Source organism: Belonocnema kinseyi, chromosome 4, assembly GCF_010883055.1.
Source record: "Belonocnema kinseyi isolate 2016_QV_RU_SX_M_011 chromosome 4, B_treatae_v1, whole genome shotgun sequence".
Lineage (NCBI taxonomy): Eukaryota > Metazoa > Arthropoda > Insecta > Hymenoptera > Cynipidae > Belonocnema > Belonocnema kinseyi.
In genome coordinates this window covers 39,382,010-39,399,165 of record NC_046660.1, presented here as the reverse complement: position 1 = coordinate 39,399,165, position 17,156 = coordinate 39,382,010, and the positions used below count along the sequence as shown (strand labels likewise).

The following is a 17,156-nucleotide window of genomic DNA, read 5'->3' as shown; positions in this document are numbered from 1 at the left end:
GACGTTATTAAAAAGTATTAAAATTTTTTTTCGAAATTTGATGTATTTAAAATATTTTATTCAATACATTATCTAGAATTATCTAGAATAAATTATCTAGTTAAACACAGTACTCACAATAACTTACTTCATAAACTTTAAAAAGTTAAATGTATTTTTAAAGCATGTTCATTAGTTTCAGACTAGTGTCTGAATCTGAATCATTTTTTTATAAAAGCTTCACAAAAGATTTGTATTCCAAATTTATCATAAATTACATTGTACTTACATTATCTTGCGCATGGTCAGTCTCGACTTGCGATAAAAAATGATTTGCAGAACGTCTACGTTTTCTGGTTTCAGCAACAGAAGCCAGTAACTTTTCTCTAGCAGCAACTATTTTTTTGTTGCAAATTTACCTTTCCTTTTTCCTCGTGTGTAGTGAGCAACTTTTGGAAGCATTTTTATTGCACGCAACAAAACTTAAATAACAATTTTCATTTGAAACCGTCTTGTAAACAACAAGAAGGGTTATGTTTATAACCGCAACGGCCGCGCCGCGTGTCGGCTAGTGAGCCGTGACGTAGCATCGACTGCGTCTGCGCAAGAATGCTCTAGTCAAATGAGAATCTCGAACTGCGCAACTCAAACGAACTTCACTGGCCAACTACCTTAAATCGCCCGGATTGAAGTCTGGTATGGAGGGTTTCATTTTGGCATGCCAAGACCGTGTTATTTCCACCCTAACATACCATCGCCACATTTCGAGCCAAGACATTCCCAATGAATGCTGTAGGGCGTGCCATGCACACCCCGAGCATTTAGCTCACATACTATCTAGTTATCCAACTCATGCAGAAACGATCTACATCCAAAGGAACAATGCGGCACTAAGAGTACTTTACCATCTCTGTCACTCTTTATATTCGCCACAATTGTTTCTGTTGCACAATAGAGGCCTGACATGGTTCTTCTTGATTTCAAGAAGTGAATCATGTTCGTTATCGAATTTTCGGCACCAGCTGACAAAAACATCATAATCAAGGAGAATGAAAAGAAAGATAGGTATAGAGATCATATAAGCGAGTTGCAACGATTGTACCCGAAATATTCTGTTAAACTAATTATCCCTATCATCGGCGCTCTTAGAGGTCGTCCTTCGGTCGCTTCGTGTTCTCAGGGTACACGAAATTTTTGCTAGATCTTCGTATTGACTCCGTTACATACTCTAACCACCAATCTCACGGTCGTGAGACGTGGTTGTGGCTGAAATTTTACCGCGGTTTCGCTGGAAGCGGGTGCAGTTTTTCAGATTAGCACCCGCTCTCGGCGAAATCCTGCGTAGTCCTTATAACAAACTTTTAATTATATATATTGAAAATAAATTGAGATATTTGACAATCTTTAAAATGCTGTGAAATTGTTGAATGAAAAAGAGTAATTTCTGATTTGCCATTTTCTTATGCATAAAAAGATTAATTTTGTCAAAACTCACACACAAGAGAAACAAGAAATTAAATGACGAAAGTTGTGAGAAGAATGTGCCCACGCAGAAGGCGAATTTTTCACTCTATATTATGTTTTTCACGATAAGAATAAAAACTACGCATCCTATTAAAAAGTGATCAATAAGAAATTTGTAGATCCTTTTCAAATGCGTAATTTCTGTCTACCCATCTTTTTCTGTATTTCGCATGTGCTTGATGTTCTGAATCACCATTAGGATCAATTTTTCGTCTTTTTTAATACTATAAATATCTGTGCAGAGAATTCTTGAATCTTGAAAAAAGGTGTTTTGAAAATGTTTCAAATGCGCTCACTTTTTGAATTTTTCTCCAAAATGGCTGGCTAAAGAACTTGCTTTTTAGTTTAGGACACTCAAAAATCTACTAAAGGCCCAACCAAGCTGTAAACTCTTTCGAAAGTTATCTTGCTAAAAACTAAAAATCCACACACTAACAGACAGACAGAATAATTTTAAAAATATTTTTTTCTGTATTAACCGGCAGTTCTGGAGTTTAAGTTTTTTTATTTTATAAAATATGAAAGTGATTATTAGCTCATTTGAGAAAAAATCGCGGAAATTTATACTAATAATCAGTATATTCTGTAAATATTTCACACGTTGAAAGACATCAATACAAATATTAAAAAATATTGTCCTTATAATTATCTCAGCGCGTCTACTCAAATTCTTTAAAAAAATTTCCTGACAATTCTAGGTTGTAGCGGGGTATCTACAGATTTTCACAAGGTATAATTTTCCTGAATAATGAGCCACACGCCCGAGTAAAAATGCTTTGACTTGATTTCGACTTGGTTATATCTTGCGGTTGCCTGCAAAAAATCGAGGCCTGGTTGGATCATTTTTTATACAAGAGGCTATGGAAAAAAATTGAGAATAATTCATGAATATGAAGAAAATATTTATGAACAAATTGCAATTAAAAAATTTAAGAAATAATGAAAATTGTTGATTAAATTTCAAAAATGTACAACTGTACTATCTTCAGTTCCAATGAAGGTATTAGAGCGATTCAAACTACAAACAGCAATGCAAAGTGTCTGTAATTATTTACAACTCCCAGGAAATATGGGACTGTTTTTTCGTGAAAATCACGTTATTTCTTGACATTTTTTGTCAGAAAGTGATACAAAAATAGGAATAAATGAAGCGTGGTCCAAAAAAAGCTCTTTTAAAAAAAAGGCTGCTCTACAAATTATTCCTTTTGGTGTCAAAATGTCCCCTGCATATGGTGATTATTAAAAAAAATATATTTGGGGATCTCTCAAGTCTATTTCTTCACAAAACTGCTTTTTAATTTCCACTATTCATTTATAATTTTACTTCGGTACGTATTCATTTTATCCTTTTTCTATTTTAAAGTAAAAAAAACTATTAAAAGCGAAAAATAAAATAAAATAAGCAATTTTTTGCAAATCATGGGCATAAGAGAAACCTAATTTTTTTTTAAATTCTGGCAATATATTGTGGACATTTTGCACGAAAAAAAACAATTTCGAGGCACGATGCTATGTTGGAAGAAAAAAATAAGGATGTTTTCTAGACCACTACAATAAGTATAGAACTTAATTTATGTAAGTAACTTTATATAAGAACAGGAAATTTCCTAATGGTACAAGCTTCTAGGTAAGTTATAATAACCACTAAAAAAATCCAAATCTAAACGAAAAATGCATTTAATATATCAAATGCTTAAAATTCGGGGCATATTTAACATATTCATATTTTCAGTCAAATATATTCAGGAAGAAATTTTGTTCGAACATCCTAAAAAATGTGCAATTATATCAGAACAAATTCAACATTTCCCTTCAAAATTAATATGAAAAAATATTGATTAATTATTCATTACATAAAGTAATTAAAATAAAATAATAAATATGACAATATGAACCTCCTAAATTCTGAATTTTCATCGCAATTTTGAATTTTCAATATTTTACTTACTCTTAGAGGAGATGTAAAACTTAATTAGATTTTTTTATTAGGTACCACCACTTTTTGAGTGTTTAAGTTTCGAAGGAAATCATCCTGTCACAACATTTTTCGTCAAATAACACTAGCTATCAATTACTAAATTTTATCTTAATAATAATTTATATCTGAGGCTTTCTTAACTTAACATTTTTGTTGGTGGACGCTGGACCGAAAAGCGGGAAATTACCGGGAATTTTTTGAAACCGGAAAAAGCCCAGAAATGAGTATGATAGGGAATTTATTTATTCACCAGGAATTTCACAAATTTTTAGTAGAACCATTTATCAAATCACTTGGAATATGACAAATATCATATTGCATAATATAATTCAATTAAAAGTAGATTCGATTTCAACTCTCAAAAATAAAACAATATAAATTAATTAATGGTTTTTAAAACTAAGCTGTATTTCGAGTGTTGAAAATTGTACTGTCATTATTTTAAAATACGATTATAAATCGGTTTTAAATTAAGCAATTGATATATTTTGACGTTGAGAATTCAACTTTTTTAATACGAAAGCCTTAATATTTAGGAAAATTCAAATGCCTGATTCAAACTTTATAAACTAATTTTAATGTGAAAATAATTTATAGTTAATATATTAATTAATTAAACGATTTTCTTTTTATTTAAGGTCCTATGAAAATAATGTTTTAGTCGAAAATATTAACTTTTAACCCACTCAGTTCCAAAATTTTTAATTAAAAAAATTTCGGAATGAGCAATTATACATAAATATTCAAAAGTAAATTAAAAAATAATAAAATAAATGTTGGTATTTAATTTCTTTTCAATTGCAAGAGGAACTTTTTTAGGTTTACATTTTTATTGTATGGAAAAATGTGAAGCATTGTATTTTTAACATTTTTATTAACCTTGAAATGATACAATTCTCATTTTTGTTAAATTGACAGTACATTTCATAGCTGTAAAGTTTTTATTGAGGCGGAAGAGATACCGTTTTGTTTTAATCGGAAGAGACCATTTTGTTATTTTCAAGATTTTTATTGTGTTTGAGGAAAGAATTTTTTATTTACATTTTATTTTGTCTAAATTAGAAGAAAATAATTTTAAAATGTAGAAAATTCTAATTTTTGTTCAATCATCAGTACATTTTATATTTGTAAAATTTTCATTAAGTTGGAAGAGATACACTTTTTGAAATTGGAAGAGTCCAGTTTTTTATTTTCAAGATTTTTATTCTGTTTGAAAAAATAATGGTTTGTTTTCGTTTTTTTAAGAATTATATCTTTGTTATATAATTATATATAATTATATCTTTGTTGTTTTTTGAAAGATATCGTTTTTTAACTGACCCAAATATTATAACAGTAAACACGATTTTTTTATTGACATTAGGGTTGATCGTATTTATTTGTTTTGTGTTCTGCAATTAATTTAAAAGATATTAATTTATTTTTTATTAAAAATACAAATTAGATTTTGTATCTTTTATACCGGACTGACTGATTTATATTTTTTAACCAGATATCGTTGAACAATTTAATTTTTGAAAGTGTGAAGGTTTGAGTTTTGCAGTTTAATTGCACTGAATTGAAATTTTGAAATTGAGAAGTGTTAAAAGTTTCTATTTTATATGTGTCAATTATTGAGGGCTTAAGTAAAAAATTTCAAAATTAAAATTTGTTTGAACTTTAACTAAAATTTCACTAGTTACGAACATTTTTGTATTACAAGCACAAGCATGATAGGAGAGATTTGGCGGGTAATCCCAAGTCATGAGCCCAGTACAGTCGGTCAGATGGTGTGATCGTAGCGAGCTCGGCTATGGACGGAATAGCTCGGAAACCTTCGGGCATTTTTAGTATAGTCTTTTAGAATTCTCGCCAATACCGGTTGCAGATATTACTAGCGGCACTTGTTTCAATACATATTCTTATTTAAGAATACTAAGATTTCGTACATTTCTTACAACTTTGTTACTTAAAATTCTTATTTTTGACTAAAAGTTTTACAAAACTTGTTATTGACCATTATCACTTTTTCACACTCACCATTTTGCAATAGCAAATAAGACTTTTTCTAAAGGTGCACCCTAATTTTTGCTCGCTGAAGCTTATAATAATACATAAAGAAATACCATCATCTCTTATTATTATAGGAATCTTTATAGCAGTACTTCGATTATCCCTAAATTCTTACATTTTATTTCAATTATACATATAGAATGAATCAAATATTGATATCAAAATTCTCTCCGTGTATATGCGCCAATTTTCCATATCATATTTGTAATCAGCGTGTCAAAATACACAAGTATACGGAGCCAGAAGAAAATCGGACATGCACCCTTTTCGGAAGTTCGCCCAAAAAAAGTAATTTTCAACCAAATAAATGAATTTTCAAAAAAAAAAATATATTTTTGCTTCCAAAAAAGAAAAATTATTTTTTAAAAACTACAAACTATGAGAAAAGTATGCAAATGGTTAAAAACTTCTGTAAATCATAAAAAAAGAAACCCGCGAGTTTCGTGGATAATTAGAGTCCATACATATTTAATTTTATATAAATATATTTAGTATAAATAGTATAAGAATTTCTTTAAGTACCAAATGTTACTTTTTTCCTTAAGTAACGTAAGTTACTCTGCATTGCAGTTGCCAAAACATTTTAACACGGTAACGCGCCTTCGACCGTTAATTTATAAAAATTAATTCAGAATACTTTGGAATCCTCCTAATTAAATTCTCGTTTTTTTATTCACTTAAATTGTCACGAATTCACTGAATTATACTGAATTATGTATCCTCAAGTTTTTTAATATAACATAGATTTCTTAGAAATTTCATCGTTCCATTCCTTCCATTCCCCTCCTACATCCTTCCCATACATGCTCCCATGTTTCCTGCTCCCATTCACATATTCTACACTTTCTGTTCTCTTCTTTTTCCCAGTACATCCGTTCCCTAACCTCGTTTCCCAGTCTAAATCTTGCTATTCTGGTCCAAATTCACTCTCTCCAACCCTTTTCTAAATACTTTGGCTCCCCTTCCTTTTTTATCATCTTATACCATTTATTGTATTTTGATTTCTCAATCGCCCCCCCCATCTTTATAATAATTGTCTTTCCCTCTTCCTTTTTTCTAATTCTTCATAGTTTACTCCAGTCCTGTCTTCTATTTCTCTATCATTAAAGAACTCCCTCCTTTCTTCTTCCCATCTCGTTAATTCGATCGCCCCCCTCTCCTCTCTTCCACCACCATAAAACACTTGCTCGCCAGCTCCCCTCCCTTTCCCTCGCACAGCTTCGTCTCAAATTTCCATGCCCTCTTTTCGGCTCTATTACTTAACTCATCCTTTGGCGCTCATTCTCTCACCATATATCCTGGCGTCCTCCAGTCTGCCCCTAGTGCTCACCTTATATACCATTCTTGTAAACTCTCAATATCTTACCTTTCTTTCCATCCCATCGGTTTATTTTTTTAATTTATGTCAAATTATTTAGAATTCGCCTGGAATTCTAATAAATTTCATTGAATTCTTTCACAGCAAGAAGAAAATTAGTCAATTTTGTTACTTTTACAGTCTAAATATACCACTTTTCTCAATAACATTAGCCGGTAGCAATCCTACGTATTCTTTCTTTATTTTTAATAGTAGTAATTTTTTTTAAGATTTTACGTTAAAGCTACCACTTCTCAAGTTCAATTATAATTCCTGTAGTATTAAAGAATCTTTTGAAAGCTAGTCGCTAAAAGGCTGAAAAACCAATAAAATTGACTGATTGCCATCAAAAATGCTTGTACCTACATTTCTAAAGCAACTAAAAGTGAGGATTGTTTAAGCCACTGTTAATAAAAAAATTGTAACCATTTACCAATTTGTTATTTATTGACAAACGTAACTTCGTTACTACTATCGTTAGTAAAACAGCAACTAGTATAAAAAATTATTACTATCACTGGAACATACAATAATCAACATCTTGACATTTTGCTCAATTAAACTGGCCTTCCATGTCACATTGTCCGATCAATATGACCCAATTTTATAAATTTAGAGCGAAATATCACAAGCCTAAGTGATTTTTAAAAATGTTATATTAGCTGAGAACCACCAAAATCAAATCTTTATTCCTACCATTAATTCTTTAAAATACTTTAGTTTTGTAGCCAATAAAAAAGATTACAGTGAAGTGAAATTCAAGCAAATTAAAAATAACACTCCCTGCTTAAAATCCTGGATAGAAACCGGTTTGAAAACGGTTAAAAGTGGATTCTAACAGGCCATAACCGGTCTCTAACCGGATTTTGTCCCGAGTTTGGAACCGAAACCTAACCAGTTTCTACCCGCATCCTGTAATATTTGCACTTGATTCCTAACTGATTCTTAACCGGCCCCTATCCTAATTTCATCCCTGGGTTTTAACCGTCACTAAATTGGTTTGTAACTAGGTCATCATAATATTCCTACCTGTTTCTTAACCGGCCCTTAACAATCTATAACCAGATTTTGTGTCCGGATTGTAACCGGCACCTAACTGCTTTCTATCGAGCATCCTGTAATATTCGTGCCAGATCCCTAGCTGGTACTTCTTAATCGACCCCTGTACGAATTTCGTCCTGGAGTTGTAACCGTCACCTAAACGACTTGTAACTGGGTCCTCACAATATTCCTACCTGGTTCTTCACCAGCTATGACCTACCTCTAACCGAATTTTGTACCCGGGTTGTAACCGGCACCTAACCGGTTTCTATTCAGCATCTTGCTATGTTTGTATCCCGATTTCGAACCGATTCTTGATCGGATAGTATCCGATTAGGACCGGTTCAAGAGCATTTCAGAAACCGGTTAGAGATCAGTTAATTTCTATCTTCGGTTTTCGACTATATTTTATTTGTTTTCGATCGCTGGATAAAACCCAAGTTAGGACCAGTTAGAGACCACATCGGTGTCAGGTAACTAACTAACTTTGTATTTAACAATATTTGATTTCTTTTTCTAATCGTCGGATAGTACCCGATTAGGACTAGTTAGAGCACACGCCAGTGCCAGGTGCCTTTTGCGAACCGGTGCGTGATTAGATAGAAACTAACTTTGGTCTTTCATAATATTTCATTTCTGTTTCCGATCATCGGATAAAGCCTGTTTAGAGACCGGTTACAAGCTAATTTAGGTCTGACAACATTTAATTTCCGTTCCCCAATTCCAAATAGGACCCAGTTAGAAATGGTTATAAAACACACCAGTATCAATTGCTTTTTAGAAGCCGCTTAGATAATAGTTAGAAACTAACTTCGGTCTTCGCAAATACTTGATTTCTGTTTTTGATCGCCAGATATAGAACACGTTAAAAACGGTAAGAGCACACACGAGTGTTGAATGCCTTTCAGAAGCCGGTTACAGACCAGTTAGAAACTAACTTCGGTCTTTGTAAATATTTTCTTTCTGTTTTAGATCGCCCGACAGAACCCGGTTTGGACCGACTACAGCACACACAAGTGTCAAGTGGCGTTTAGAAGCCGTTTAGAGGCCAGTTTTGAAACTAATTTCGGTCCTTGAGAATATTTAATTTCTGTTCAAAAATTCCGGATTGACCTCAATTAGGAACGGTTAGAAAACACGCGAGTGTCAAGTGTCCTTAAGAAACCGTTTAGAGAGTTAGAAACTAATTTCGGAATTTGACAATATTTGATTTCTGTTTTCGATCGCTAGATAGACCCGGGGTAGGAACAGTCAGAGTACACACCTGTACCAAGTGCCTTTTAGAAATCGGTTAGAGAACAATTATAAACTAACTCTAGTCTGTCAATATTTAATTTTTGTTCCCAAATATCGGGTAAAAGCCGCTTAGAACTGTTTAGAAGATTCTGACAACTTGTTTTCTAAAATTATTTCCCATATAAGGACCGGTTAGAATCCGGTTCCATTCCAGATATGTTTCTACTCAGTCTCTATCTGGTTTCTAAATGTTTTTTATCGGACATTCTAAGCAGGGTTATTCTTAAAGTAATATCAGACAATGTACTTATCATGTGGCTATTGTTGGTGGAAAAGCATGCTTTATTATAAAATATCTAATTTCGTAATTTTACATAAATCTATCGGAAAATAGCAACAAATATTCCTTGAATATCGAGAAGAAAATATCTTCCTAAAAGCCTTTAACTTTGAACTTTCCTCGGTACTTTCTCCTTTCAAAAAAAAGAAGGTTACTGACAGGCTTTCGTTTGAAAATTGGTATATACTGCATTCATTAAGGAATTGAAATCTTCTGCATGTGATTGGATCTTAAAATAATTATTATTCAACTATCTTCTTTCATTCAACCTTAAAAGTAAAGGGTGTGGTAAGCGGAAACCATTATTCTTTACAATAAATATTCGATCTTAAACACAAGTAATTTATTTTGATTGCTCACGAAACGTATATCCTCGTGAAAGAATTATTTTGATTACAAAAAGCAAATATATGAAGCATATTTATTTTTACTCCATATTCCATTTTCGCTTTACCATATCACTACCTTTTTCGGCAATCATAATAGTCACAGCATTAGTGTTTCCTCTAATGACATTCGGCATGATGGAAGCATCAATTACACATAAATTTGTAACACCACGAACACGTAATGTAGGATCAACAACCGCTTTCGGATCTTCGTTAGGACCCATTTTGCAAGTCCCAACTGGATGATATACTGTGTGAGTATATTGTTTTATGACACAGATCCAATATTCATCACTACTGAATGGAAATGTATCACAAGGAGGCAAAGACGTTTCATTGAGTTGGAAATTATTTTCTTTGAATACTGTAGTATTAAATAATTCTAGGGCTTTTCGGACACCCTCAAGCATGACTTTCAGGTCTAAATCCTCTGTTAAATATCTTGCTTGAATTAAAGGTGCACCCCAGGTTCGATCAATGTCATTGAGTTTAATAAATCCTCTACTTTTCGGTTGTAGCAGAGTTGGCCAGATAAAAAATTGTTTGAAGTAAACACTATTATCGCCATCAGGTACAAAATGCAATTGTAAATCTGGAGCGCTCTGATTTGTTGCATATTTAGTTCTACAAAATGCAGTAATCGTAGAGACACCTGTAGTAGAATATGGACCTCTATTCGTTGAGAGATAATAATTCAAATCATCAATTTTTTGTGTACAATTAATAGTTCCATGACCAACCTTACAAGGTAGTCCCGTAAAACTCACGTGATCTTGAAGATTATGACCGACGAATAAATCCTGTATCACATCGATACCATGTTTCTGAAGCTCATCAATTGGGCCTATTCCAGAAAGCATGAGTACCATTGGAGAATTTATAGCACCTGCAGATACAATCACTTCCTTCTTTGCCATTATTGTCCTACTTTGACCTGTGCAAAAATCTGTATACTCAACACCGATCGCTGTCTTTGTGCGTCGGTCAATCAAAATCCTTGTTACGAAAGTTCTGGTCTTTATAAACAAATTAGACCTTTTTCCTCTAATTGGCCGAAGGAACGCTTTGTTTGTACTTGCACGAGATCCATTATATGATGTTGTCTGCAAATTCATTGCTCCTAACTGTGACTCCGCATTAATGTCTATTGTTTTAAATCCAAGTTCTTCAAGTCCTTGTAAAATAGTTTTTGCTTCTGGTGTTGTATAAGGAAACCTTTCTACAGACTGATATCCTCCAGTTTGATGATATTCAAGATTTTCCTTGAGAATCTGCAAGTTAAATACATTCATTGTTAGGCTGGATCGAAAAACGCGTTTTTCTGTAATACAATTCTAATAGAGTGGAAAATTTGCGCATAGGTGTTATTATAAAGGGAAAAATAAAAAATAATTTTTTTTCCAAATTTTAAATCGCGCAGAAGGCCAATTACAAAAAAGGGAAAATATCAGTAAGTTTCAAAAACATGCGAAAAATACAACACAAAAACTTTTTTGTTCGAAAAGTGAAAAAAGTGTTATTCAGAGTATCCTTAATGCATACAAAAAATAATTAGATCCATTACTGTTTAACTTAATTCGCGCAAAAGGCCTAAAGTTGCGGGTTGTATCGTAAAAAAATGATATTTAAAGATTTTTGGCGATTTTTTAAGATGTGCTAAAACCCTACCAAAATTTATTAAAGGTATTTTGAAACGACTAAATGATGAATGACTGAAACGACTATACCGAACTTATTGATTGGTCAATCTATAAGTTAACACCGCCGCCACTACTGTCCAAGATGCCAACTAAAGACATTGCCTTTTTATTGAAAGACAAAGCTCTACTAGAGTTTAACTACCTCAAATTCCCATACCACACCCAGTTAGTTGAGAGATGTGTAAAACTGGTTACAGAGGCAGCAGAAAAAGTGTGTGGTGGCATGAAAATCAAGATGGTTATATTAGAGCTACTTTAAAATCAAGGCAGCTGATACCCACATTTAATTGAAAGTCAGAATTTAAAAGGGCTTCTATGTAAATAACCCTTTGCCTACAACGAACACATGCATAGTACAAAGTAAATAGTTACTATAAATATTGCAAATGAAATTTACCCTGGTTGGTTGGTTGGGTAAGGTGGAGGTAGGACACGCCGTGCAGCCACATCCTCGCCGTATGTTCTGGGTCATTTTAGCAGAGATTAAATGTTGAAATGAGCTTAGAGCTGCAAGATGATGTGTTTGGCTAATAAATTTGTTTCTAAATCACTTGTTAGAGTCTTATTACAAACCCTAATGTGTTAAATAAATACTCATCGGATATTAAAAATGGCGTTTTTACGGGAATGTACAACTTACTTATTCTATAATTCAGAACTTTTGCGCCTTTTGCGCGATTTCAAATTTAAAAAAAAATATATTTTATTTTTCCCTTTGTAATGACGCCTATGCGAAACGTTTTCGCGCTACCAGAATTGTATTACAGAAAAAATGCGTTTTTCGATCCAACCTATTCATTGTAGAATTCTGGGGAATTTTATTTACAAATGACTAAATGTAGGTATTATTACATCCTCATCGTTGTTGTCTTCCGATTTTTTGAAGTAAGGCAAAACATCTTTGTAACCCCAACCCAGATTTCCCGATTCTTCCCAATCATTATAGTCTTCTGGGTTTCCTCTAACGTACAACATATAGTTTAATGTACCGGATCCACCCATTACCTACACGAAATAATTTCTTGAATTCATTAAACTGCACTTAAATTTGTAAAAACATATCATAATTAATACTTTCATACGTGCTTTTGTTATTATTAATTAAGTATTTACTTTGCCACGCGGCCAGGCACATCCTTTTTCAAATAAACATGCACTTGGTTCTGACTGAGTTTTATAGTTCCAATCAATGTCAGTTTTTTCAATATCTACCACGAATCCTGGTATATCGGTAACTTCTGGTTCCTCTCTTCCAGCTTCCAATAAAAGTACCTGGCAATAGTTCACATTATAGTAACCATTTTTTCGAAATTTTTCTCAAATGACACTTTTGGGAATAGTTTAGCGTGTCATATTTAGTCCATTAAAAAAGATTGTAGATCAAAATTAATATATTTAACAAATTCTGCTGATTATACAGCGACTATTGCATCACCTTTTTTATGAAACCAAACATTATTTATTTAAAGAATTACACAATATTGTTGAAAAATTTAACAAACATTCTTTTATTTTATTTATTTTGAAGTATATTTACATTCCATTCGCTGATCTCTGTGAGTCTATTTGCAACTACGCAACCTGCTGTTCCAGCTCCTATAATAATTACATCATACTCTGCTAGTTCCTGCTGTACTTGCTTAAAATAGGGAATTTTTTTTTCATTAGTAGATCAGATTTTCGGTAAATAAATCAGGGTATATTTTAAGGAAATTTAAACTTCAACTGACGAGTGATTTGCCTTCCTGCTACGTAAACCAGCATTCAGTTCGAGTTACATAAATTTTATACAATATTTGGCACGATGATTCAGTTGTAGGAAGTATCTTTCGTCTTACTGTTTTTTAAAAAATATTTTTGTATTATTTTATGCATATTTTATTGTTGATTATTTATTATTATTATTTACATTTTTAGCATTTCATAAAATGGTGATTTAGTACTTCCTGTTTTTCATTTAACATTATTCTTTGGAGTATACCAAATCAAAAATTTTACATTGTGATAGCCAAAAACTTGACGAATTTAAGTCCTCGTCATTTTTGACTTTTCTCTTTAATGTCAAATTTTGTCTCAAATTATATCAGTAAATTAAGATTTGCAATATTCATCACCTATATAAAAGACTTTATTAGTATGAATATAGTAGACACACCTTTAGCCTACACATCTTTAGCCTACACATCTCAAACAATTCCTACAAACATTTAAAAATAAATCTCTTGAATGTATTTCTTCAAACTTATCTAAGAATTTTTTTATTCATTCATTATGTTTCGTCTGTCAGTACTTTTTATGAAAATAAATTAAATTTTTACTAACTAGACCTACTTACAACAGATACTGTTTCAACAATTAGTACACAAATTTCAAGATAAGTCTGTATAAATTTGACTAACAGATTTGTGTCTAATTTCAATAAAATCAGATTGCTTTTGCATGACACCATAGAAAAAATGTTTAAAAGAACATAAAGTAGTATATATTTCTAAATCTAAAATGGTAAACTTTGTGGCAAATCACCCTCTAATTAAGTGAATTAAAGCGAATTCTGAAGTAGAATTTCTGCAAGTGTCATATTATATAAAGATTTTACTTAATATCTTGTTAATTGCAGATACAACTTTTTCTCGATTAAAATATAATCTTACCCTTTCGTACTTGGCATCCTGAGAGTTATCGAACAGAAATGAAAATACTATTAAGTAAAGCGATGTGCATTGACTTTCCCGAGTAACCCACATTGTCGCTCAGAACCGTAAAACTGCAATAGATTAATGTTTAAAAGTAAGTAAATCCATGTCCTGTATATGGTATAGTAGTCCTATCAGTTTGAAATTTGAGCTAAATGTTGTCCAACTAAATGTTAATTTTGCCCACAAATATTTTCTTGTTTTGTCGAATAGTAGCCGCATTAAAGGGTGTTCATTGTTGAAGTTTTTTGTGTATATTCTCTGTTGCGCAAATATTTGAAGCCATAAGTAATTTTAAAAAATTTGGCCATAGTGTTTTTAAAAAACTGTCAATTATTTTTACGGTTCCGAATGAAATTAAGTGAATGAATGTTAAAACATAAATAAAAGTGGGATAAAACAATTTGCGAAAAGATATTGGGATCCCGTATACTATAAAATTTCAAGAAGAGTTTTTGTGCTGTTTTCCAATAAAGTAAAATCAATCAAGTTATTATTACATAAGGGAGGGCGCGGTAGAACCTATGGTAAACAAAGCTTGTCCATATATATTTTTTCTGTTGGTTTCGTTTGTTCAAAGATTTTATTTTTAATTTTTAATGTTAATTTGACGAATGAAACAAGAAGGGTATTCTCCTAAAAAGTGTTTGCTAACAAATTTGTAGATCTTTTATAAATGCATAATTTTGGTCTATTCTTCTTTTTTTTCGTAAATTTTGTGTCATTCTTCTCAAAATTAAATTTTTTATTCTTAATGTAATTTTTTACGAATAAATCAAAAACTACGCTTCCTATAAAAAAATAAATTTTAATAAATTTCTATTTATTTTTTTGGTGAACAAATCTTCATGGTTTATTTTTTTCGTAGCTTGTTTCGTTTGTCTGAAAATATTATTTTTTCTATTTCTAATGCTGCTTTTTATTAATAAAGCAAAAATTGCTTCACCCTTTTACAGTAAAATTTATTCTAATTTTAAATATAAAGAAGTACTCACCCTTATGATTTTTCAATTTCTTCTGAGAACACTGTGGTTTCTTTTCAACAATAATTAAAGAAAATATGCCGTAAAATAGTCTCAATGTATAGCAAACTAAATGATAAAAAACATACTGGCGGAGAAATTTGAATAATATACAAATTTACGACTTCTGTAGACGTTTGAAATTCTTGAAAAACAAGTTCATAAAATTTGAATATTTTTAAAATCTTGTAACATATATTTTAATATTTTGGTTTTCTGATTATGAATATTGCCTTGAAAATAGCGATAAATGCAACTCTGCAATCTATGTATTATTAAGTTCTTTCAATTCTTCTTTCTATTTGTATTTTTTGTTGAAAATTATTTGTTTACTTTTAAATTTTTCTATTCTTATTTTAGTTAAAAGTTATTCGTTTTCGGTTCAAAATACAACTAGTAATTCTTCATAGAAAATTTATCTTCTTTTTTAATTCAACTGATTGCTTCAAGATTTAACTACTTTTTTGAAAATTTATATAATTAGTTAAAATACACCTCTTTGGTTAAAAGTTTAATTTTTTTATCTGATAGTTATTTTTTTGCTGGAAATGGATTCCTTTTAGTTGAAAAATTTAACTATTATATTTTTATGGAGAATTCATAGTTCTTGGTTGAAAGTTGAACTACTTTGTTAAAACTCAAATTTATTAGTAAAAGATCGATTTCAAAGCTTTAAATTTTGTCCTTTTGGGGTGAAAATTTCATTATTATCGTACAAAATTAAACTTTTTAATTGAAACTTACCTTTTCTGATTGAAAATTCATCTTTTTGGTTGAATTTTATGGGTTTTCATTTGAAGTGAAATATTTTTTCGCTTGTCGTATACTTTTCCTTGCAGCTTAATATTCTTTTCTTATCTAAATCGCAACTGTTTAATTGAAAGTGTAAATCCTTTGTGAAAAATTAATTTTCGATGGTTGAAGACTTATCATTTCAGCTCAAAATTCAACTATGCTGTTGAAATATAATACTTTATTTGCAAATTCAATAATGATTTTATTTTTTCATAGAATACTTAGGTTTCTGGAATAGTGACAACTTTGCAGCTGTTTTTTCCGATTTGTGATCTCAAGATAGATGATAGCCTCTTCGCTAATCCATTCAAGGATCTTTCCTCCACCTCTGATGCATTATTTGGACTGAGATATTTTAGCGCTCTAGTCGTTCAAATGGCTCAATTGGAATAAAATATTTATCAGAATGGTTAGAACCAGCACTGGCTGATTCAGGAATAAAAAATCAAAAATTGGATACAGTAAATAGTAGTTTATTATCATCTGACCCAGGTTTCAGAAAAACAATTACCAAAGATGGATTGGATTCGTTCACTTTTTCGAGAGTTATCGTGTTTGCGGACGGACGGTCGGACGGACAGACAGACGCCATCGTGAAAACCTGATTTTCGGATTCAGGGGGTTTTGAAAATTTTGAAACGTGATAAATTTCATCCGTATCATGTCTCTTTACATCAAGAACTTCATGGCGTTGATTTCCTAAATCGGGTAGCTTTTTGTCAGTGGGCACGTGAAAAAATACAGCAAAATCCTAACTTTCTTCGTTATGTATTATTCTCTGACGGGTCGTCTTCTACGAACCATGAAATAGTTAATCAACACAACATGCACTAGGGGAGTATTGAAAATAATTGGCAATAAACTGATCGATCCCCAGATTACACAGGCCGACAAAATTTGACAAAGGTCCGGAACCAGAGACCAGACCTAGTATACCCGAAGGTTTTAGCTGCGCTGAATCCGAATCCGACCTTAGAAAAATTCCATCACCCTCAGTTTTCGAGATATTGTAACCTAAAAGTGCAAAAAACACCGTTTTTTGCTATATTT

The 17,156-nt window shown here is 31.7% G+C and overlaps 1 protein-coding gene across 1 annotated transcript in view; it reads right to left on the bottom strand.

The window, feature by feature from the left end:
* Positions 1–9,934: 9,934 nt before the first annotated feature.
* The window catches only part of LOC117170854 (glucose dehydrogenase [FAD, quinone]-like), a gene marked incomplete at its 5' end in the record, with an annotated part of 30,578 nt that continues 23,356 nt past the window's right edge, over positions 9,935–17,156 (bottom strand). Inside the window, 4 exons of the mRNA XM_033357899.1 lie at positions 9,935–11,167; positions 12,449–12,601; positions 12,710–12,868; positions 13,134–13,213. Of these exons, the coding sequence (XP_033213790.1) occupies positions 9,935–11,167; positions 12,449–12,601; positions 12,710–12,868; positions 13,134–13,213 (1,625 nt within the window). The remainder of the gene's footprint in view (positions 11,168–12,448; positions 12,602–12,709; positions 12,869–13,133; positions 13,214–17,156) is intronic.